This window comes from Geotrypetes seraphini, chromosome 12 (genome assembly GCF_902459505.1).
Source record: "Geotrypetes seraphini chromosome 12, aGeoSer1.1, whole genome shotgun sequence".
Classification (NCBI taxonomy): Eukaryota; Metazoa; Chordata; class Amphibia; order Gymnophiona; family Dermophiidae; genus Geotrypetes; species Geotrypetes seraphini.
This window is the reverse complement of record NC_047095.1, coordinates 118,288,187-118,312,577: the sequence shown is the minus strand read 5'-3', so window position 1 is coordinate 118,312,577 and position 24,391 is coordinate 118,288,187. Positions and strand designations below refer to the sequence as shown.

At 43.7% G+C, this 24,391-nt stretch overlaps 1 protein-coding gene across 2 annotated transcripts in view; it reads left to right on the top strand.

Moving 5' to 3' along the window:
• PPP1R10 (protein phosphatase 1 regulatory subunit 10) overlaps positions 1 to 23,867 on the top strand; it is a 60,834-nt gene extending 36,967 nt beyond the window's left edge. For both annotated transcript variants that reach the window (XM_033916916.1, XM_033916917.1), the window contains 17 exons: positions 661 to 747; positions 848 to 983; positions 3,051 to 3,102; positions 4,258 to 4,335; positions 5,662 to 5,844; positions 6,210 to 6,315; positions 6,641 to 6,750; positions 7,296 to 7,396; positions 8,320 to 8,467; positions 15,742 to 15,903; positions 16,603 to 16,849; positions 17,453 to 17,528; positions 18,582 to 18,779; positions 19,437 to 19,548; positions 20,244 to 20,348; positions 21,116 to 21,490; positions 22,041 to 23,867. In XM_033916916.1, coding sequence (XP_033772807.1) covers positions 661 to 747; positions 848 to 983; positions 3,051 to 3,102; positions 4,258 to 4,335; positions 5,662 to 5,844; positions 6,210 to 6,315; positions 6,641 to 6,750; positions 7,296 to 7,396; positions 8,320 to 8,467; positions 15,742 to 15,903; positions 16,603 to 16,849; positions 17,453 to 17,528; positions 18,582 to 18,779; positions 19,437 to 19,548; positions 20,244 to 20,348; positions 21,116 to 21,490; positions 22,041 to 22,150 — 2,386 coding nt within the window. In that variant the 3' untranslated portion in view covers positions 22,151 to 23,867. The remainder of the gene's footprint in view (positions 1 to 660; positions 748 to 847; positions 984 to 3,050; positions 3,103 to 4,257; positions 4,336 to 5,661; positions 5,845 to 6,209; positions 6,316 to 6,640; positions 6,751 to 7,295; positions 7,397 to 8,319; positions 8,468 to 15,741; positions 15,904 to 16,602; positions 16,850 to 17,452; positions 17,529 to 18,581; positions 18,780 to 19,436; positions 19,549 to 20,243; positions 20,349 to 21,115; positions 21,491 to 22,040) is intronic.
• The last annotated feature ends 524 nt before the right edge of the window (positions 23,868 to 24,391 follow it).

Below are 24,391 nucleotides of genomic sequence, written 5' to 3'. Positions count from 1 at the left end.
TTGGAAACTTTATACCTCTAGACTAGTATATGGTAAGAATAAACCCTTAATACCCAGGTAGTTCTCGTGCATTCTGTTTAGTTTAGAGCAGGGGTCTCAAAGTCCCTCCTTGAGGGCCGAGTCCAGTCGGGTTTTCAGGATTTCCCCAATGAATATGTATGAGATCTATGTGCATGCACTGCTTTCAATGCATATTCATTGGGGAAATCCTGAAAACCCGACTGGAATACGGCTCTCAAGGACCGGAGTTCCCTACCCCTGGCCTATATATTAATGAAAAGGGGACTGAGACTGAAGGTTGGCCTAGGGGGTCTGCTCTCTTCATAACCACTAATTCTTATTATGTATTTCTCCTTATTTTAATGTTCATGTAAAGCAGGGGTCTCAAAGTCCCTCCTTGAGGGCCGCAATCCAGTCGGGTTTTCTTGATTTCCCCAATGAATATGCATGAGATCTATGTGCATGCACTGCTTTCAATGCATATTCATTGGGGAAATCCTGAAAACCCGACTGGATTGCGGCCCTCAAGGAGGGACTTTGAGATCTCTGATGCACACAACGCATATATGTGCTAGTATTCTGAATATTTCCATGTGCAAAGGGTGATTTGTAGAATTATCCTTTAAATGTGATATTTTGTGTTTTTTTTTTGTATTATAGTCTGATGAAAGAATCCAGGAAGATGGTAAGTCGATGTATGTACCTCAACATTCTCCTTCAGACCACCTCACAAGATATACTGACCAGGTATGAGCTGCCCTTATAATGAGAGACATGCAGTTTCATTTTCCCCTCATTTTGATTCCATATGTTTAAAAAAAATTTTTTATTTTTTTTTTTCCTTCAGGTTCATTAAAGTTGGAGGCTATAAGCTTCTGAACAGTTGGCTGACCTACTGTAAAACTACCAATAACATGCCTCTTCTACAGCAGATCCTGCTGACACTGCAGCATCTGCCCCTCACTGTGGAGCACCTGAAGCAGGTCAGTATAACAGGAGTGGGCCCACCCCAAAGCAGTTTGGGAGAAAGTGGTGGTTCTTTCAAGGTTTCTTTTTTTTTTTTTTTCAAATTCTTTATTCATTTTAAAATCAAACAACAAGTGCACATAAATATATCATAAATTGATTCTAATATAGCACTTTAAAATCTAACACACAAAATCTAATAGACCATTAATGATAAAAACCCTACCCATCCACCCTCCATCAGTGGCACTTCTTTCAAGGTTTCTTTTTAAGGAAAGAGTTATCAGAAAATCATACAGTTGCTGTTCCTTAGTGTCCAGCCAGTCCAGTTCATAAATGTGGGGTGGTAGATTCAGGGGCAATGTTAGGAAATTCTACTTTACGGAGAGGGTAGTGGATGCCTGGAATGCGCTCCCGAGAGAGATGGTGGAGATTAAAACTGTGACTGAGTTCAAAGAAGCGGGGGATGAACACAGAAGATTTAGATTCAGAAAATAATATTAAATATTGAACTAGGCCAGTTACTGGGCAGACTTGCACGGTCTGTGTCTGTATATGGCCGTTTGGTGGAGGATGGGCTGGGGAGGGCTTCAATGGCTGGGAGGGTGTAGATGGACTGGAGTGGGTTTTAACGGAGATTTCTACTATGCATGCCTTCCAGTAGAGACTGGAAACCATTATCTTAAAAACACATGGATTGACAGCTATTATTGCAGTGTCTAGGACCTGATTTGTTTGAGTTCGTTCTCGCTTTGTTGCCTCTGTGTTTCTTTGCTCTCTTTGTGTGATTGTTTAACTTTACTATTATTTTTATGGCATTCTTCTTCAGTGTCCCTCTAGACCAGCACAGAAACGGATGGGTTTGTGCTCCTCTGCCAGCAGGTGGACACTGAGACCGGCACAGACTCCCTCCCTGTCATTTTGTTTGGTGTTTTCGTGAAGAGTTTGGGTGGGGTTTTTTTTTTTTTCTGCGGGATTTGTTATTGTTGGTTGTTTTGGGGAGTTTACAGAGCAGCGGCATTTGGTTCGGCTGGTTTAGCTGGCAAACTGTGGGGCGTTTCTGAAAGGTTCCTTTTCTAATCAGTATCCAACAGTGTTTTCCTTTCTCTTCATGTCAGTGTGGAGTTGGGATGTTAATTGTTTTTTTTTCAGCCTAGTTATTATTTGCTTGGCTATTTGTTAAGACTGAGTGAGTATAATAGGGACTGCATAGCCCACTTTTACTGTAGCCAAAAATTAATGTCTCAGTCTCCACCTGCTGGCAGAGGAGCGTAATCCCATCCGTTTCTGTGCCAGTCTGGAAGGACTAAAGGAAAGAAAATTAACAGGAAAGGACCTCATTTCTCCTTTTCTATCTTTCATACTTGACCTGTTTTGCATGAGAAAGTGGCATATCCAAGTGTCTGATAAATGATAATAAACAATATTCTGTGTAGCTCTCTGTATACATTGGAGGAAAGGCGGGAGAGGGGAGAGGGGAGATATGATAGAGACGTAATGTAAATGCACAGGAGTCGAGTCTCTTTTATTTGAAAGGAAACTTTGCAATGAGAGGGCATAGGAGGAAGTTAAGAGGTGGTAGACTCTGAATTCAAGAGGACTTAGGATAGAGAGAGAGAGAATGGTTACTGTGGATGGGCAGACTAGATGGGCCATTTGGCCTTTATCTGCCATCATGTTTCTGTGTTTCTATATGGATTGGGACTGGTTGGGAGAGTTTAAATAGAGCTGGCAAAACAAAAAAAGGAGAGCAGAAAACTCACCTGAATTTCTGTAGAGAAAGTTTCAAAGGAATCGGGCAGTACTGCTGTTTTCTTGTGGTCCTGTGCTACACTCGGCAGACCAGGTTCCTCCCTCCTCTGTTCTTCTTAAGCCCCATCACCACAAGGATGAAAATGATCAGAAAATGGTATAGCCTGTGCTGGTTTGCGCCCTGCAACGAGTAGTTTGCCATGGCAAGGGGTGGGAATTGGAGAGGGCAGAAAGGGACAGAAGTTATCCTCTGTCCTAGGATCGCTAATTAGAATCGGGCATTCAGAATAAGAAGCTGATCTTTTGCTTTCCTTTTTTTTTTCCCTCTTCAGAACAACACAGCCAAATTAGTGAAACAGCTGAGCAAGTCCAGTGAGGATGAAGGTAAAACCCAGCCCTCTACCCCTAGAAGACTTATTAGCCAGTTTGCTTTTGATTTCCGATATTATAACATAGAAAACAGATGTGCTTGAACCCTTAAGTAATTAAGCAAAGGCAAGAGAGGTGAAACCTAGTTCCCTTTGTATAATGGAGAATATAGTAAATAGATGATTGCATATTTTAACAGTGTATAAGTTCTTACAGAGCTTAAATGTCTGATTTCTAATTTATTATCGTACTCGTTTTATAGCAAGGTAAAATGTGAGCTTATCATTTAAAAAAAAAAATTCTTTATTCATTTTTAATTCTTGCAACAAGTGTACAAAATTCAATCAGATAATTCGTACAAATCACTTGACATTCTAACAATTATTGTCAAATGCATATAAAAAAGACCCCTCCCCCACCCATCCCATTCATCAGGAATAAACCCATTAAATCGCATAACATACCTCCCCATCCCCACATTAAATATAGTCCTATGTAATAAAAAGGTGTCCAAGGTGTCTAATCATTAGAATATGCAATCAATGGCCCCCAAATATTTTTGAAACTATTATAATTGCCTTGCTGTATAGCAAGCACTCTCTCCATTTTATAAATATGACCAACTGAATTCCACCAAAAGGTATAATTAAGTTAAGTATAGTCCTTCCAATTTCCAGTAATATGTTGGATAGCTCTAGGTCTAGTAGATGCTGGCATTGTAATTTAGACGCTGGGACTCTTGATCATTTACTTTTTTTCTGTCCCTTTGTCAATGCCTTTTGGAAGTCAATTTGGTCCCAAATTAATTCAATGTTAGAAAATCATGTTGCCCTATCCTATGATACTCTTTTATTTGGAACGTCTATGAGATTCAAGAGTCAAATTTCAGCAAATAACAATAAACTTGTTAATGTGAGCTTATTAAGAGAAGCAGAAACTTTGTTTCCAGCTTTATTTTACAAACTTTTCCACACAAGCAAAAAACCTCTGCCAATAGGCGGTACTAGGGCAACGAATGATAAGTCAAATTTGTCATATTACCCCAAAAGCTGCTTCATATTTTACCTATCCATTGACCTACCTGATCTGTGTATCTCTTTATTGTTATCAAACAAAGCTAAGATTTTACTCCGTCCACCATTCTTGACCTAGACTTTCTTTCTCTTTAAGAGCTTCGGAAGCTGGCAGGCATTCTAGTTGATGACTGGATGGCCGTCATACGATTGCAGAGCAACGCCCAACCTGCAGGTATTGGAAGAACTGTCCTCTTGCTCTCAACAGAAGAAAATGGGGTCATTTCTGACAAGATAGCAATGCTTATTAAGGATATGCTTTCATTTGAAAAGACATGGGAAATACCAAAACAAAAGGACCACAGCACATTGCAGGGTTTCAAGGAAGGTTTAGATAAGTTCCTAAAAGATAAGAGGATTGAGGGTTACAGATAAAAAGAAGAGGTAGGTTACAGAAATGGACAGGAACCACATCACAGGTCATAGACCTGATGGGCCGCCGCGGGAGCGGACCGCTGGGCGCGATGGACCTCTGGTCTGACCCAGTGGTGGCAACTTCTTATGTTCTTATGAATCTTGTATCGTCAGTAGTGCTCACTATTGATAACATTGCCCTGAAATGGAAAAATACTAAACGAAACAAAAATTCCATAAATGATACGGGAAACTAAGCAAAATGAAAAATTTTGCCCTGCACATACTTAAAAAGTTTTTCTGAATACCTCTGCTTAGCGAACCCTTGTGTTTGGCAGCTTGATAGAGGAACAGGCAGAATCAAGAGACCAAAATGGTAGAGGAAAGAAAATCCTCTTTGAAAAAGAAAAAAATGGAGTCCTTTGAAGGGCAAAAGTAAATGGTGGAGCTTCTGGTTAAGTTCTATTTTTTTTTATAATTTCTTTATTCATTTTTAAACTTACATCAAGTGTACAGTAAATATCAACCAAATATAATACAACATCACTTGAAAAATTTTCAATATCATACACCAAGAAGATTTAACCCCCACCCCCCTCCCAAATTCATATACAACTAATATATACCACATGAAAATAATATCTTACGACAATCATCTATATATTCTTAATGGAAAAACAAGAAATCCCCCCCCCCAAAAAAAAATCCACATGTGTATTAAGATTGGGAAAAGTGTAACTTATTCATTACTATAATTTAATAAAGGTCCCCACACATCCTTAAATTTATTATAATAACCTTTTTGAACAGCCAATGCTCTTTCCATTTTATACACGACAAACTGAAGACCACCAAAAACAATAATTCAGTCTTCTACAGTCCTTCCAATTATGTGTTATTTGTTGGATGGCAACTCCTGTTGATATCAATAAAAGCTTGTTATTATTAGCAGATATTTGACATTGAAGCTGGAACTTTAGATCATTTTATTGTTTAATTGTCCATTCATTAAGGCTTTTTGGGAGTCTATTTGGGATCAAATAAATTGTTTGTTAGAGAACCATGTAGCATTGTCATATGACACAATTTTATTTGGCATGTCTATGAGAGCTAAGTTCTATTTTTTTTTTTTTCTTCTCCAAAACAGAGAGAGAGAAGAAAAAGAGGAGGGAAGAAATGAAAGTAAGATCCCCTGTTCACGAAAAGGCACAAGATGTGAAGCCAGAGGTGAAGATGGAGGGAAACAGCGAGGAAAACATTGAGAAAAAGAAGGAGAAGCCCAAATCGTTACGGACCACTGCCCCCAGCCATGCCAAGTTCCGCTCAACTGGTAAGTCAGAAATAAGAAGAACATCTCTTACGGGCAAAAAAGGACAATCCTGACTATCAGTTTTGTTTGATATATCCCATTTGGTTTGAATACAGGGGAATGAATAGAGTTCTTGGGACAGAGAAAGAGACAGGAGTTAGAAGAATGGAGGGAATGGAGCATGGCTGGGAGGATGGGAGAGAAATAGGGTTAAAGATTAATGCTGAAGTAAGTCTGGGGAATGTTTCTGAAAGAGTCGATCATCTGGTTGCTTTTTCTGAGGACCGAAGCGATAGGTGAGGAGGTGGGGACTCTAATCCTTTGTACAATTACAGTGTGTTATGGCTCCTTAATTTTCTTACGCTTTTGTTTCTGTAACCTCTCAGGCCTAGAAATGGAAGCCCCTCCTCCTGTTCCTGCAAAGAAAAACCTCAACACCATAATTTTGTCTGACAAATATAACATCAAGCCAGCCCCGCTGAAGAGGCAAAGGTATGCTTTTTCCTCTTAGTACGCTTGCATTTCTAATTCATCTCTTGAATGGAAAAGGGGGAAATAAATGACTATGGAGAGCTCAGTATTTGGGAAAGCAAATTCTGATAACCTACTGTACTTGATGTTCAAGGCAAGTTACAAGTCCCATATGTAACTGTCTTGGGGCCAGTTTATATACATCCTGCTGCGAGTTTACTTGATGTGATTCCTGTGAGATTTTGTGGATAAAGTGGCCTTGGATTGGAGTAAGGAAGCCAGGAAGGGTGAATAGGTTACGTGGTGAAATAGGGAAACTCAGTCATCTTTATCTTACTGCCTACAGTACAGCATCAGGACCCTCGGAAACGCCACCGGCAGAGAAGAAATACAAACCACTCAATACCACCCCAAACACTACCAAGGAGATCAAAGTGAAGATCATTCCACCCCAGCGTAAGTGCCATTGGATGTGTGCTATTCGCACTACTTTCTTTGTGTCCTTTTCGCTTATATTTTCTGCTGTCTTAGATGTGTAGCTTGGGAGCCCTGAGGTGGAGGATTTGGAGGGAAATTTGAAGTATGAGGGCACATTGCACTTCTGCTCTCTTTTGTTCCATCTTGGGAGCCTACCCTTCTCTGATTTCTCATCAGTGCGTTTATCTTATTTTCTGCATTGTTCCATAGCGTCCCTCTAGACTTGCGCAGATGGGTATTACGCATTCCTACTATCATATGGAGACTGAGAACCACTGAGCTTCGATGTAATCTATTAGTGGACTATGCAGTCCCCTGGAAGCCAGTCAGTTCTCAGTCTCAGCAGACGGTAGAGGTTATTTTCCACATTGATATTTTGCCTACTCTATACACTCTCCTGCCTAATAGGATGGGGATGATGGTCATATTACTTGTTAACGTAAACAGCAAAGAACTTTTGAGAGCGGGGAGGGTCCTACAAGCCTCGAGGTACTGTGATGTTCATATATTCCTGTTTCCTGCAGCCATGGAAAGCTTGGGCTTTTTGGATGCACTGAATTCTGCTCCAGTCCCTGGTATCAAGATAAAGAAGAAAAAGAAAGTTATGTCACCCACTTCAACCAAGGTGAGAAGCTCAGAAGAAAAAGGGGAATACATATTGGGAATACATGTGTGAAAATCCTCTATCTTATTAAAAGGATTTGATAAGATAGACCAAGAAGCAGAAATGCTAACATTTTCAGATGTGACACGGACAAGAGGTCATAGCCTGAAATTGAGTGGTAGCAAGTTTAGGACAAATCTCAGGAAGTTCTGTTTCACTCAGCGAGTGGTGGGTACTTAGAATGCACTCCCAGAGGAGGTTGTGGCGGAGACTACGATACTGGGATTCAAGCGCAAGTTGGATGCACACCTTCTTGCATATCATATTGAGGGATGCGGTAAAGTCGGGTCTCCAAAAAGGAGTACTTAATTTGGCCGCTGCGTGTGCGGAGCACCGGACTAGATGGACCTCGGTCTGATCCGGTGAGGGCATTTCTTATGTTCTTAAAAGAGCATATCGAGTACTGTGCGAGTACACGTCTCCCTTCGTATTCGCTGTGATAGAGGATTAACAGATCCGTGAATGCAGAAAAACCGCAAATAACGTTTTCATTTGTTATTCGCTGTTTTCTATTATAAACCATCGTGAATATGGTGAAACCGCAAACAACATGGTGGGAGACCTGGCCTGTTCCTGAAGGAGAGACAAAACACAGTGAAGAAAGTGCCAGAAATCAGCAATTTTTCTCTGTAAATGCTTGGAATCGGCGATTTCTCTGTGCAAGCCGATGTAATTGGGGGGGGGGGGGGGGGAGGAGCCAGAAAGCTAAAAACTGAATAATCGAAACCGCGAATATGGAGGGAAAAGTGCACTGCGTTTTGTGATTGCCACTGTTAGTTCCTTTCTGTATGGGTGCTAAGTGGCATGATGCTTCAGTTACTCAAGGGTTTTGGTTTTAAGATCCAGGTTGCTCACATCTGCTGTTTCTTTTCCTATCCTTACAGTCAAGCCCTTTTGAGGTGAAGACTTCCACCGATGGGGGTACTCCTAAGCCACCATCACCAGAGCCTGCCCCATCTGCGGAGCCCTTGGAATTAGATCGGCCCAGCACACCAGTCCCAGCTATAGAAGTTGCAGAGCCCATGGAGATAGGTGAGTTACTAGACCATACAGGAGCTCTCTAAAATACCAGTAAGTGCTTAACAAGGGAGGGAAGCCTATTAGAGAATGACACGGTGACAAAATTCATCACCGTCCCCGTCCCCGCGGATAACCGCGGGAAATAATCCCATGTCATTTTCTAGTGTCTATTTCAACCTCGGTCCTTCTACACCAGCATTCTTCAAAGCAAAGCTTGCGGGTCAGTGGTTGTGGCCATTCATACTCTGATTCTTATGGGAGCCAAGGATAATGAAGCCATTGTGACATCACTGATGTGATTGGCTCTTAGGCACTGGTGGAATGAGGCATTATGACATCACAATATCTGCTCTGGATACAAGAGACTGTCATTCTGTAGTATCTGTTTCAACCTCAGTCCTTCTACACCAGCATTCTTCAAAGCAAAGCTTGCGGGTCAGTGGTTGTGGCCATTCATACTCTGATTCTTCCCTCTCTCCTTAAAGAATGACATGAAGATGGTTTCCCGTGGTTATCCACAGGGAAGGGAACGGTGATGAATTTTGTCACCGTGTCATTCTCTAAAGCCTATGTTCCTGGTTTGAATTCTGCTACTTGAGCCAGCTGTGGCAATTGGAAATATTGTATGCTCAGCTCTAAAGACAGAGCCAAGCGCTGTCCTTACAATAGCTTCTAGCATATGAAAAGATTAAGGAGTGTGGGGTCTTTTCTACATATTTGGTGGGATTGTTTAACCATTCGCCCCTTTTGGAAAGCAGTGGTTCATACCATGACAGATCTTATTGGGGATCCTGTGGGGGCGACACCTCAGAGCTGTTTGTTAGGCTTGTCTAATATCCGAAAACATCACTGGCAAACTAAGCTACTTAGATGGGGTCTGGCGGCAGCGAAATGTTTAATGGCTAATCATTGGGAAAAATACGGTAGCCCCAACTCATGTTGAATGACTTAACCGTCTGTTGTCCCTGGGGAAGATGGAGATGGCGGTGGCTAAACATCGCTTCACCTAGGCACCCCAAACTTCTACTTGGCTCAAATTAGGAGCTATTTTGGATGCTCTTTAACGGGTCCCTTAGGTTCTGGCACTTGCCTTTGTGGAGTGGGGGGGGATGGACTTGTCGCTTACTGTGCATTTGTTGAATAATGAAGTGAGTGTTTATCCCAGGACAAGCAGGCAGGTATTCTCACTAGTGGGTGATGTCATCCGACAGAGCCCCGATATGGACATCTTGCAAGCATGTCTTGCTTGAAGAAACTCAGAAGTTTTGAGATGCCCGCACCGCGCATGCGCCAGTGCCTTCCCGCCCGATGGTTCGGGCGCGTCTCCTCAGTTCTTTTTCTTCCGCGGAGCTGAGAAGTCTATCTTCAATTTCGCGCCCATTGAATTTCGTTTTTTGCCTTCTGCTTTGCCGCAGATTGAGTTCTTTTGGCTCTCCTGTGCATTTGTTTCTTTCTTTGATTTCTTTTTTCAAAAAATAAAAAAATTTTGTCTTCCGGCACCGAGTCGGCCGCGTGGCTGGGGCCCCACGCCTTCGACCTTGCGGCAGAACTTTTCCGGCCTATGTCCCGGTTTTAAAAAGTGTAGCAAGTGCCAGCGCGCGATTTCGCTCACGGACTCTCATCGACGCTACTTACAGTGTCTGGGACCGGATCACTTCCCGAGATCGTGCCGGCCTTGCTCCACTTTGACGGTGAGAGCGTTTAAGCGCCGCTGTCTGCTGTGGGAGTCCATGTTCAAGATCGAAGCTTCGTTGGATCCTTCAGCTTTGACATCAGCTTCGACTGGTGCTTCGACTCCATCGGCGAAGCCCGCTACCTCCATGGCTGCTTCGGGCCTCCTGAAACCGGCATCGTTCACGCCGGTTTCGGCCTCGACTTCGGCACCGGTGCCTTCCTCCGTCTCCTCGGAGCAGGTATCGACACCTACAGTTCCACCGGTGGTGCTTAAAGTGCCGAAGGCTGGCAAGCAGAAGCATGCGGCACCGAAAGAACGCGGAGACCGTGCGGAAGGGGCCCCTTTTGGTGCGGATCCCTCCATATCGGCTTCGTTGAAGTCCCTTCTGGAGGCTCAGTTTGTGGAACTCATGCAAACCATGGGACCCCGGCTGATTGCCTCGATCCAGGGTGACCTTCCGGTTCCGAGGGGCAGACCACCCCCTCCTCCTCCGCCGCGCCGCACGACCTCGTTGTTCGGCGAGGAGGAGCGGCGAGCGGTGGCCGGGTCCTCGAGGAGGTCTTCGGTTAGTGCTATGCCTCCTTTGGAACCTATCCCCTCGAGGAAGGCCTCCCTTAGTGATTTGCCCCCCTTGGAGCCTATCCCCTCGAGGAAAGCCTCGTTTAGCAATTTGCCTCCATTGGAGCCTGTTACCCCGCCCCATGACTCAGTGTGGCGTCCACCTTCGAGGCCTCCCAGCCCTGGGCATAGCAGGAAACAGGACGAGTTCTTCCGAACCCCCTATCAAGCTTGGGCAGCGTCGGGGGAGGCATCGACTCTTCCGCCTCTGCGATCGTCGACATCAAGTCTGATCTGCTCCTTGGAAGCGTCTGACCAGGTTTCTCACAGAAGGGCTCGATCCCCTTCCAGGCATCGAGAGGGGCATCGATCCAGACACTCTTCGAGGCATTCCTCTCGACACTCGACCGTCTCGCCTCAGAAGAAATTGCCTCGGATGGGGTATGCTGCTTCGACTGGGTCTCCTCCGGGCCCGGAGTTCGAGGACCCCGAGGTTTTCTACTCGCCCTGTTACTCACAGGCCTCTATGGAGCCCGAAGCCTCGACTTCTTCTAGTCCTTCTCGTAGACCGGCGACGGCGGACCAACTGTCTTTTTCCTCATTCCTCAGACAGATGGAGGATGACATGGACATTACCCTCGATGCTGGGTCTCGATACTCCAAGGAGTACCTCGATACCATGCACTTGCCTCGTCCTCCGGCCGAGTCCTTGCGCCTTCCTCTGCACAAGTTCCTCGACCAGACCTTCATGAGGTGCTTCGAGTCTCCTTACTCTTTCCCTGCGGTCCCTGGAAAATTGGATGCTCGGTACCGCACGGTGCATCATAAGGGCTTCGAGGATCCTCAGCTTTCTCACCAGTCCCTCCTGGTCGAATCCTCGCTCAAGCGGTCTCATCCTGGCCAGGTCTATGCTTCAGTGCCTCCGGGCCGCGAGGGCAGAACCATGGATAAATTTAGTCGACGCATCTATCAGAATTCTATGATGACGTCCCGAGTCCTGAATTACAATTTCCACTTTGCAGCCTACTTGGAATTTTTTCTGCCTGTGCTTCGGAAATTCACACCATACATCGAGTCCCAGGCTCGGTTTGAGTTTGAGGAAGTGGTTGCTTCGCTGTCCCAACTTCGGCTTCAGTTGATGCAATCTGCCTATGATGCGTTCAAGCTCTCTGCCCGAGCGGCGGCCTGCTCGGTAGCGATGCGTCGTTTGGCCTGGTTGCGAACCATTGATATGGACCCCAATCTTCAGGACTGCCTGGCGAACGTCCCGTGTGCTGGGGCGGATCTTTTTGACGAATCCATCGAGACTGTCACGAAGAAGTTGTCTGATCATGAAAAGTCCTTCCAATCCATTCTTAGGCCGAAGCCTAAGCCTCAGCAGTCTCGACCTTCTCGTCCACCGTTGATCTATCAGCGGCGTTACCAGCCGAGGCAAGCTCCACCTGCGAGGCAACCGGCGAAGCATCAGCCTCCTCAGAAGGGCCAGCCTAAGTCTCAGTCGCCTGCTGTCCCTAAGGCCACTCAGCCTTTTTGACTGTCTCGTCGAGAGCATAACCAACCTCGTTCTGCCTACCCCTGTTTTTCCCATCGGAGGGCGCCTCCATCATTTTTATCATCGCTGGGAGGCCATAACAACCGACCTCTGGGTCCTTACTATAATCAGGGAGGGATACTCTCTTCATTTCCATCGGATCCCTCCGGATCACCCTCCAAGAGAGTATCCTTCCAACTTGACTCAGACCGCTCTTCTTCTTCAGGAAGCTCAGGCTTTGCTCCGGCTTCGTGCCGTAGAGCCGGTCCCGACGGACCAACTGAACCAGGGGTTTTACTCCCGGTACTTCCTTGTTCCGAAGAAGACGGGCGACCTGCGACCCATTTTGGACCTCAGGGTCCTCAACAAATTCCTAGTCAAAGAGAGGTTTCGTATGCTGACACTTGCGTCTCTCTACCCCCTCCTAGAGCAGAACTACTGGTTATGCTCTCTGGATCTCAAGGAGGCCTACACTCACATTCCCATTCATCCGGCCTCTCGCAAGTTCCTCAGATTTCGGGTGGGACATCTCCATCTACAGTATCGAGTACTTCCATTCGGCCTGTCTTCGTCCCCCAGAATCTTCACGAAGTGTCTGGTGGTGGTGGCCGCGGCGCTCTGGACTCAAGGTCTTCAGGTATTTCCCTACCTCGACGACTGGCTGATCAAGGCTCCCTCGGTCTCAGGGGTCATCTCGGCGACCCTGTCCACGATTCTGTTCCTGCAGAGTTTGGGATTCGAGATCAACTTTCCCAAATCTCATCTACAACCTATCCAGTCTCTCCCCTTCATCGCCTCAGAGCGTTCCTTCCTCCTCAGCGCATGGATGCTCTTCTTCATCTCTGCCAGTCTGTGTCTTCTCGCTAGTCCATCTCAGCGAGACACATGATGGTCCTCCTGGGCCACATGGCCTCTACAGTTCATGTGACGCCGTTTGCCAGGCTCAATCTCAGAATTCCTCAGTGGACCCTGGCATCTCAATGGACTCAGGTATCAGATCCGTTGTCTCGACACATCATCGTCACTCCTGCTCTTCGGCAGTCTCTACTTTGGTGGATGACCTCTTCGAATCTATCCAGAGGTTTGCTGTTTCACACTCCTCCCCACCAGAAGGTTCTCACAACCGATTCCTCGAACTATGCCTGGGGAGCTCATCTGGATGGTCTTCGCACTCAGGGATTCTGGACCAGTGCGGACCGACTCCATCAAATCAATCTTCTGGAGCTCAGGGTCATCTTCAATGCTCTTCAAGCTTTTCAACATCTGCTTCGCGACATGGTGGTCCTCATTCGCACCGACAATCAGGTCGCCATGTATTATGTCAACAAGCAGGGGGGCACGGGCTCGGCCTCCCTCTGCCAAGAAGCTCTCAGAGTCTGGGATTGGGCGATTCGCCACAACGCCTTCCTCAAGGCTGTCTACATTCAGGGGAAGGACAATGTCTTGGCGGACAACCTGAGTCGTCTTCTCCAGCCTCACGAATGGACACTCCATTCCAGGACTCTTCATCAGATCTTCGCTCAGTGGGGGACGCCTCAGATAGACCTCTTTGCGGCTCCCCACAATTTCAAGCTGCTTCAATTTTGCTCCAGGATCTACGATCCTCATCGCCTCGAGGCGGATGCTTTTCTGCTGGATTGGGGGAATCGCTTTCTGTATGCGTTTCCTCCGTTTCCTCTCATTCAAAAGACTCTGGTCAAGCTGAAGTCCGACCATGCCACCATGATTCTGATAGCTCCTCGGTGGCCCAGACAACCTTGGTTCTCCCTTCTACTTCAACTCAGCAGCAGGGAGCCATTCCTCCTTCCAGTGTTTCCTTCACTGCTTACTCAGCATCAGGGATCTCTACTTCATCCCAACCTGCAGTCTCTCCACCTGACAGCTTGGTTCCTCTCAACGTAACTCCTCACCAGTTTTCCCAGGCGGTGAGGGATGTCTTGGAGGCTTCCAGGAAGCCTGCTACTCGTCAATGCTACTCCCAAAAATGGACTAGATTTTCTTCCTGGTGTGTTTCCAATTCTAAGGAGCCTCAGCGAGCCTCCCTATCCTCTGTATTGGACTATCTTCTACACCTGTCTCAGTCTGGTCTCAAGTCGACATCTATACGAGTCCACCTGAGTGCTATTGCGGCTTTCCATCAGCCTCTACAAGGGAAACCTCTCTCTGCTCATCCTGTGGTTTCCAGATTTATAAAAGGACTTTTTCATGTCAATCCTCCTCTCAAACCTCCTCCAGTGGTTTGGGATCTCAATGTTGTCCTTTCTCAGCTGATGAAACCTCCTTTTGAGCCTCTCAACAAGGCTCCCCTAAAATTTCTCACTTGGAAAGTGTTTTTTCTAGTGGCCCTCACATCTGCTCGCAGGGTCAGTGAGCTTCAGGCCTTAGTGGCGGACCCGCCTTTCACAGTCTTCCATCATGACAAGGTGGTCCTCCGCACTCATCCGAAATTCCTGCCTAAAGTGGTCTCTGAATTTCATCTCAACCAATCCATTGAGCTTCCAGTGTTTTTTCCAAAGCCTCATTCTCATCCTGGAGAATCAGCTCTTCACACTCTGGACTGTAAACGTGCTTTGGCTTTCTACTTGGATCGTACCAAACCACACAGAACTGCTCCTCAACTTTTCGTCTCCTTCGATCCAAACAAGTTGGGACGACCTGTATCGAAGCGCACCATCTCCAACTGGATGGCAGCTTGTATCTCTTTCTGCTATGCCCAGGCTGGATTATCCCTTCCCTGTAAGGTCACAGCCCATAAGGTCAGAGCAATGGCAGCCTCTGTAGCCTTCCTCAGATCGACACCGATTGAGGAGATTTGTAAGGCTGCCATTTGGTCCTCGGTTCATACATTCACCTCTCATTATTGTCTGGATACTTTCTCCAGAAGGGATGGACAGTTTGGCCAAACAGTGTTACAAAATTTGTTCTCCTAAGTTGCCAACTCTCCCACCATCCCATTGAGGTTAGCTTGGAGGTCACCCACTAGTGAGAATACCTGCCTGCTTGTCCTGGGATAAAGCAATGTTACTTACTGTAACAGTTGTTATCCAGGGACAGCAGGCAGCTATTCTCACGTCCCACCCACCTCCCCTGGGTTGGCTTCTCTGCTAGCTACCTGAACTGAGGAGACGCGCCCGGACCATCGGGCGGGAAGGCACTGGCGCATGCGCGGTGCGGGCATCTCGAAACTTCTGAGTTTCTTCAAGCAAGACATGCTTGCAAGATGTCCGTATCGGGGCTCTGTCGGATGACATCACCCACTAGTGAGAATAGCTGCCTGCTGTCCCTGGATAACAACTGTTACGGTAAGTAACATTGCTATATTTCTTCTTACAAAACTTTTAATAAACATTTTAAATATACAAAAAAGAAAAGATTAAGGAGAGTGACTATGTTTAATATCTTACTGATAAGCCATATGGGGCAGGCATATTGGGAGATCATCTGCATTTGGTTCCCCATTGAACCAGATGGGAGGGAGTTAAAATAATATGCCTCTCTTTTCTCCTCCCTTTGTTCCTGCAGCCTCGGCAGAGCCAAGCTCTGCTTTGGAAGCTAAGCCCACAGAGAGTCCTGCCGACGCCTCCCAGCTCACCAAGAAGGGGAAAAAAAAGAAGACCGTATCATGGCCTGAAGAAAGCAAACTGCGGGAATATTTTTACTTTGAACTTGATGAGACAGAGAGGGGTGAGTAACCACTGCCACCTTGAGCGGTGAACCCCCCAATCTCCTGTAAACAGACCTTAGCTGTGCAGCTTTGGGCCAATCCCACATTAACTCCCATATTTCAATAGCTACACATCAGGGGTATTTAAGAAAATTTCAGGATGTTTGGGAGCCTCTAACAAGTTATTGTAATGAATAGATACCATTTTCCCCTTAATAATACATGTCCAAGAAGGGGGTGAGGGGGATAGAGTTTGGTCCTTTTATAAATGAAAGAAATGTTAGGAAATATTTTGTTATATGGTATATCTATTCTATTTCTGATATAGAAGGGAGGAGGGAGGGTGGGGAGATAAACTTTTTACAATGGATTATTGCAGAATATTAAGTGTTGTATTTAAGTTATAATGTTTTTATTTGCTGAGATACTTATTGTAAGTTTTAAAATGAAGAAAGATTAAAAAAAAAACACCTCCCATATTTCTCCTGCAAACGGTAGCCACAGATAGTCAGGAGCATGTTAACAGTAGTACATTTCCGGAATGCTTCTAGGTTCTGTATCCGGTGGTGCATTTTGTTGTTGATGGGATGGGGAGCTCATGGGCATAGGAGCAACACAAGATATGGACGATCAAGCAGGGCTAGATAAGCTGGATCTGTTGCAGAGAAAAGACTTCTCTTTAATGCAGGTTAATGACACCCCAGATTATTCTCTTGCAGTCAATGTGAACAAGATCAAAGACTTTGGTGAGGCTGCCAAGCGGGAGATGATGAAGGACCGACAGGCTTTCGAGACAGCCCGCCGGCTAAGTCATGATGCCATGGAAGAGAAAGTGCCTTGGGTGTACCCCAGGCTGATTGACATGACTACCTGTCTGGTCGATTCTGGCAGCAGCAGCCAGGAAAAATTTACCCAGGCCGAGCGGGAAAAGGGTATCCTTCAGGAGCTCTTCTTGTCTAAGGAGAGGTATGTTGAAGAGAGGGTTTTCTTTGAAAGAATACTGCCCTTTCCTCAAACTGGAATTCAGGGGGGGGGTTAAAAAAAATCTGCCCCTTAGGCTGGTGTTGGGGAATGAGGTGGGAATTATTATTATTTTTTTTTTTTTCCCAAATCTTTATTCATTTTCATTTCTTACATCAAGTGTACAATAAAATATCAATTAGATCATACAAATCACTTGAAAATCTAATCAAACATCAGTATAAATATATAAATAAAAACCCCTCCCCCTCCCATCCCTTCTAACAATAGTATTCTCCAAATCTTTATTCATTTTAACATATACATCAAGTGTACATTAAATTATGAACATAACATATTACATTAACACTTGATTGGGGGATGGGTGGATTATGATAATTTAATATATATGTGCATAATTTAATTGATTAATATACATAGGAATTATATTATTCATGTAGAGATATGAGATGGGGGTGGGATATAAATCTTTTAGGTATATATTGTTAAGGAATTATTTTTTAGAAAAGACAAAGTCCTTTTCCTCAGATTGAAATGGGTGATGTGATGTTTAGGAGAATCTTTATTCTTCATTTATTTTCTCTGCAGTGTACCAGAGAGTCCCTATGAACCAGATCCTGAAACATTTGAACCCATTCCACCCAAACTCATTCCACTTGATGAGGTAAGTCCCCTCAACTCTTCTGTTTTAACTAATGTTTTTGGTCTTTTATGGTTCTGTTCTAAAAATGTATTTTAATTCTGGCAGTAAAATTCTGTAAGTCCTAATGGAGTGGATCCTGCCGATTCTGTGGGTATATTCATTGACGTACCAAGTGCGTTCACACCAATGAGACATGGCTGTCATAAAGAAAGATGTCTTTATCTAAAACACAAGGGCTAAAGCTTAACCAGAACCGTCCAATATGATCTACTAACAGCTAATTTAAACAAAAAAAAAGAAAAGTGATGGAAACCAAAGCAAAAATGCTAACCTCTCCCTCTGTCAACATTTGACGCATATCACAAGTAATTGGAAAAATTACAGTAGACTCAATTATAATTTCTGGTGGAAGTCATTATGTCACATTTATAAAATGGAAAGAGCATTAGCTATACAACAAGGGAACTATAAGAAATTTAATAAAATTTGGGAGCCATTAACTTATTGTAATGAGTAAACACCATTTTCTATTGAAATTTACACCGTCTATTGTTTGGGGGGAGGTATATTTTTTATTATTCATATTGGGAAAATAATATAGGAATGATGGGCGGGGGAGGGTGGTAATTTTATGTATTGTAAGATAAATTAGAAAGATTGTCAAGTGATATGTTTAATTGTTTTGTTTGTAAATCTTCATTCATTTTCACATCTTACAAGTGTATAATAATCAATCAGAAAAAACTTTAAACAAATTGTATTGTTTTATTGTTTGTGCACTTTTTTTTTTAATTCTTTATTCATTTTTACATATTACAACAAGTGTATCAGAAAAATCATTCAAATGTATAAATATACACTTGATTAACTTTCATATATCATTAAAAATATAACTTTTCAGCCAATATCTATATGCTATAATATTTATATGTTTTATTGTTTGTGCCCTTGATATAAGATTAAAAATGAATAAAGAATAAAAAACAAAACAAAAAAAAAAACCCCATTTGACGCCACTGATTTGTGCAGTCCTATCCACCCCTTTGCTAATGCTGTTCCTTTCCCCACATCTAGGACAGCAACATGGATGACAGTTGCTACCCAGAAGCTATGGACCAGGGCCCTGCCTCCCAATCACCTGATCTTGCTGGAGGGGCCAAGCTGCCTCCTGTCCTAGCCAATCTCATGGGCAGCATGGCTGCAGGAAAGGGCCAGCCTGGCCAGAATCCCAATTCAGCAGTGAACATGCAAGAAATTCTTTCTTCCATTATGGTAACTAGATACATTTTTCTTGCATTATGAAATTATTTTGGCGGAAAATGTGTAATATGGTCCCCTTATGGTGGGAGGAGTAACTAGGCTGCTTCAGAAAATATCTCGAGACTTCCCTAAAAACAAGGCAAAACAAAACTCAGAGTCCGATTACAGCAAACAATAACAAACTATTATTAATATTGACAGGGGTCGCCATGCAACAAATAACTCAAAATTGGAAGGACTACACCAAATTAAATTTTACATTTTGGTGGAATTCACTCTGTCATATATACAAAATGGAAAAAACAATAGCATTACAACAGGGAAATATTCATAATTTTAAGAAAATTTGGGAACCATTGACTCGTTATTCCAATGATCAGATTTCATAGCACATAAGTAATGATTATATAAGAATGGGGAGGGGAGGGGAATGTATATTATATGGATTTAAGAAATGAAAAAAAGGGGGAGGGTTATATTTTATGTGATAAGATGAATTATTTGTAATCACAATTTTTCATGTGTTAATTGAAGTTTTATGTACAATTAAAGTATTGTAAGAATGAAAAATTTATAAATAAAATATTTAAAAAAAATAAAATAAAATCAAGGCAAACGCAGTGTGATGCTAGCTAATTGGCTTTCTCCTTTTTTTTGTTCTGTTCCTAGGGAGGGCAGGCTGGTGCCAAGCCTGAAGAGCTGATGAAGCAGGCTGACTTTCCAGACAAGATCAAACAACTGCTGGGGTCACTACAGAACCAGCCACAGGGCCCTGTTCCAGGTAGGAGTGTGCCCACTCTTACCATATACATACAATTGAGCCCAGAGAGTAAGGATGTTTTGAACAAGAGCCAGAATTGGCTAAAAGAATTTGGATTGGGAGAGAAGAATGCCTTCCGTTAGCTGAGCAGATAATATGTATCATTGTGAGAATATGGCTTTTATGTTCATTATAAAGTAAATTTGACTTTTAAGTATGTCCTAAATAAAATCAGTCGATCAAATTCTAGTAAATGTTTTTTCAGGTCTATCTCTTTACAAGCGTAGCTTGCCGTAAAGTCCTAGGAAACTTTGAACATTACCCTTGCTCAGGCAGTGATGTATGTGCATATATCTTTGTATAATAGCACAAATCCAGACAGTTACCACCACATTTAAGGTCTGAGAAAAATCTTGATAAATGTTGTTTATTTATATTTAACTCTGACATGATCCCTCCCTTTTCCTCTTATTTTTAACCTTAGTTGTTCTCTTTTCTTTAAAAATGGTATCTCTTCCTACTATCCCGTTGTTTCCATGTAAATACTGTCGTGTCATTAATAAATCTGTCAATTGTCCCCTTTTTAATTTTTTAACTGTTAACGCTTAGAATGTATGATTGTCATTTTATCAAAAAATTTAATAAACTTGGAATACATTTTAATGAGCAAAGATATCTGATTACAAAATTTAACAGAAGAATTCCTTTCTCCCCAGTGGGCCACCCCATGCAAGGACCAGGTCCCCTTCCTAATGGATTTCCACCTGCCCCAAAGAACATCCAGCACTTTCCACCCGGGGGACCTGGGGCTCCTTTTCCAGGTAAGTGCTTCTGAACTATCTTTTATTTTTTATTTCCCCCTGTACCATGTGACAGACAAGCTATAGTTAATTGCCCTGTAACAGGTATTATCCAAGGACAGCAGGTAAATATTCTCAAAACCCTCCCAGCTTTCTTAGTTTTTTTTACTGAACCGATATTCCCATGAGTTGACGTCGAGCAGGAAGGCACCAACACATGTGCAGTAAGGGCAGGCTCGGACACTCTATACCAGGGGTGTCAAAGTCCCTCCTTGAGGGCTGCAATCCAGTCGGATTTTCAGGATTTCCCCAATGAATATGCATGAGATCTATTAGCATACAATGAAAGCAGAGCATGCAAATAGATCTCATGCATATTCATTGGGGAAATCCTGAAAACCTGACTGGATTGCAGCCCTCGAGGAGGGACTTTGACACCCCTGCTTTATACTGTCCATACTGGGCTTCGTGGATGATGTCACCCACATGTGAGAATATCTGCCTTCTGTCCTCAGATAACACCAGTACTGTGCTTTTTTGCAAGCCATGATATCTTTCATTGCATTTAACCCCATGATTAAAGAGGAGGAAGGTTTTGAACCTTTGGACTACACAGAAAATGGCATGTGCATGGTCTTGAAAAATATATATAAGAATTCAGTTAAAAAAAGAAGCTGCACAGAGTATACATGCAAAGAAAATGACATGTTTAGGTTTCTTCTAGTTTAATTTACTTTAGCTATTGGGTCCATGGTTTTTCTGAGTGTCTGTTCAATTTTTTGCTTCAGGCCCACATGGAGGTCCTGGCGGTCCCGGGGGCCCTGTTGGCCCACGAATGATGGGTCCACCTCCTCCACCTCCCCGAGATGGGTATTGGGAGCAGTCAAATGAGAACATGCGTGGTGGCCCCCATGGAGGCATGCGAGGAGGGCCCTTCCACAGGGGCAGAGGCGGCCGGGGAGGAGAGCCATACAGGGGACGAGGGGGCCGAAGTGGAGGTGGGCCCCACAGTGGTGGACGAGGGGGTCCTAACAATGGCCATGATGGAGGTCATGGAGGCCATGGAGGGATGCATGGCGGAGGTCATGGTGGCTATGGAGGCCATGGCGGACATGGAGGTGGACACGGGGGACACAGAAGCGGACATGGAGGTCATGGAGGAGGTAAGAGGCTTTCATTTTTGAACACAAAAAAATGTTGACACTTGATTTAGCTTGTAAACCTGACTTCAAAATAGGAACCATTTCGTCATTTGTAAAGGAGGAATACATAGATTTACTGGGGGGGGGCAGGCATCTGTTTTAACAGCCAGTCCTTTTCTGTGTGTTTTAACATGGTAATGCAGTACTGAGAACTTGATTTCTCACATGATTGGCTCCTGCTGTGACATTGTAACATTGACAGCTACAGAAATTGAGTATTTTGGACATAGGTAGTGCACACATTAAAATTGGGTAGCTTGATTCTGGTTAAAATTGCGAGAGGTTATTACCAGATTTCAGGGCTCCAACACCCTAATAGAAAGATGAACAACTGACAACTGGCTTTTCTGTGTCCACTACCAGTAAAAAAAATGAGAGCTCCTGGGGCTTACCTAATAATTTGTTTGTTCTGTGAAGTCGCACTGGAGTGAGGAACTGTACAGATTTGTTTTGCAGTTGCACTATACACTGAAATGTAAATCTGACTCTCTTCATTTTTCTTTTCTGGCAGACATGTCAAACCGCCCCACTTGTCGTCATTTCATGATGAAGGGCAACTGTCGGTATGAGAACAACTGTGCCTTCTACCACCCTGGAGTCAACGGCCCACCTTTGCGTTAGCTGTGGCCCAGCACCTTACTTCTGCTACCTCCAGGATGTAGGCTGCATGGTGAAGGTCTCGAGCTTTCATGAACAGTATGCTGCCTTCCTTTTATGGCTTCTGTGAGGCCTCCACCCCCTGGGGAAAGGGTGATTTTACAAAATCCCTCCCCCCACCCAAAGCTGCTTGATTGATGGGAGAGAGAGCCACGGCGCCCTGTGAAGATCGCTTCTTCTTCAGCTCCTCTGAGAAGAGGCATCGGACAAGCAGAGGCAAAAGCACTTGAGACTCCTTTATTTCATTAATTTATTTTATTACTACTTTGCCACAATGGAAGAATCTGGTTTGGGGAGGTTTTTTCTTCTCCCTTGTCCCTGTTCCCCTCCAATCTTTAATTTTCTGGTCCCAAAATCATGCATCTGACTACCATTTTCTGAACGGATCTTTAAATACATTCATCCTGAGCTGTGTACGTTATTTCATCAGCCCTCTTGCTTTGCTCCATGGCTGTGCTTGGGGGAGTATGGGGATTTGTAAATAATACATCAACTGTGACAGACAAGGCAAAAAATAACACACACTGGCATTAAATCGATTGTATGTTTGAGGTCTTGTACTATGAAGATGAGGGGTAAAATACACTTTTAATGGGAGTTTTTGGTGTTCTCTGGGAATACATTTGAAAGAGGAGAATTTTAAATTTATAATTTTTTTTTGGGGGGTGGGGTTGTGGGAAAAATTACAAAAGAAACTATCCTTGCTGATTTTTCCAGATGACAGTTGTTTCAACTTTCCTCTTGTCTGTGTTTTGTCTTATTACAGTATTGAAAAGTATCAGCACTAATAAGAATGTTCATTCCAAGCCCATCCCTTCCCTACTACTGCCAAAGACATTCCCTTATGCCCTTTCTGTTCTGTTGGTTTATGAAAAGCTACTTTCCCTTCCCCTTTGCATCCCAAGCAAGATTTCAACCATTCCAAATTTCACTCTTGAGCTGAATTAACTCCAAGCCTGACCTGGCATTAGTGCCCCAATTGGCTCAGAATAAAAGCTGGGATGGACCTGCTTTCTCTGCACTGGTAGTCTTTAAAAGGTTCCCTGCCCCTCCGAGTCTCTTCTCTAGGGCCAGTTTCGACACCTTTCTTTTGCTAGGCATTTTGTGGGCTCTGAGTAATGCAGGTAGAAAAAAATGTTTTACCGCCACAAGCGCTAAGGTGATTTTGTAAGTGGGTGACTGTTCCTTTAGAGTTTACTGGGGTGGCGAAATAGGAGGTTCATACTCCTCAGTCTGGTCCCTATAACACTATCTACTGCTTTTCAGGATATAGCCAGAAAGAATATTGATGTGGTCCATCAAAAAAGTGGATTAATTTGCGTGTTTTGATTACCCTCAAACCCAAACCTGTTTCGTAGGGCTATTGAGGAACAGATTTCGGAACCACAGACACTTCTGCAAAAGTTGTATTGCTCTTAGGTTTAGTATTCTACTTTGCTGTTGTCTCTGTATGATCTGTGGGGTCTAAGGAGGAATGAGGATTAGCTTTGAGACACCTCATCTTTCCAGCAAGGCTTTACTTTTACATTTTTGGTTCTTGTACCTGTGGCTGTCATTTTGGGAACAATCCAGACACTTGTTTCCCATGTGTGTGGTGTTATTTTAACTGTTGCGTGATCTATGTATATTGGGCCACAGAAGAAGCTGGGACAAACCAAAAAAAAAAAAAAGGCTGCTCTGAGGACGTTCATCTACTATCTTTTGTTTTACAGTTTTTTTTGTTGGCCTGAACTGTGTATTAAAAACCTCTGAACTGTACTGTAAGTGAAAAGAAAATAATCTGTTCTGCAGTATTGTGGGAATGGTCACAGATGCAGTCTGGGTGCTTGAGTTGTAAAGATTGTTTTCTGTGAAAACGTTTTTTTTTGTGGGGGGAGAAGAGAGGGTTTTCTAAATCTCTCATGGGGACAGATTTCCATCTGTGCAAACATATCTGATGTGGATTTTTTTTTGTATATTTTGTACATTAATAAACATGGGGAAAACTAAATCTGTTTCTAGTCATCTTTATTAGTGATCACCCCTTTACTTCTGAACAGCTTACAGAATGAGAAACTAAGGTCGCACAGATTATCTGCCAGTGTTGCTGCTCTTCTTGCATTCTGCTACTGTGCTGCAACCATTGCTTTGCATAGTATCATCTGAGAACTTCATAGACATAAGTCTTCCTGAGCATGTGCAGGATCCACCTTTCTCAGATATGAA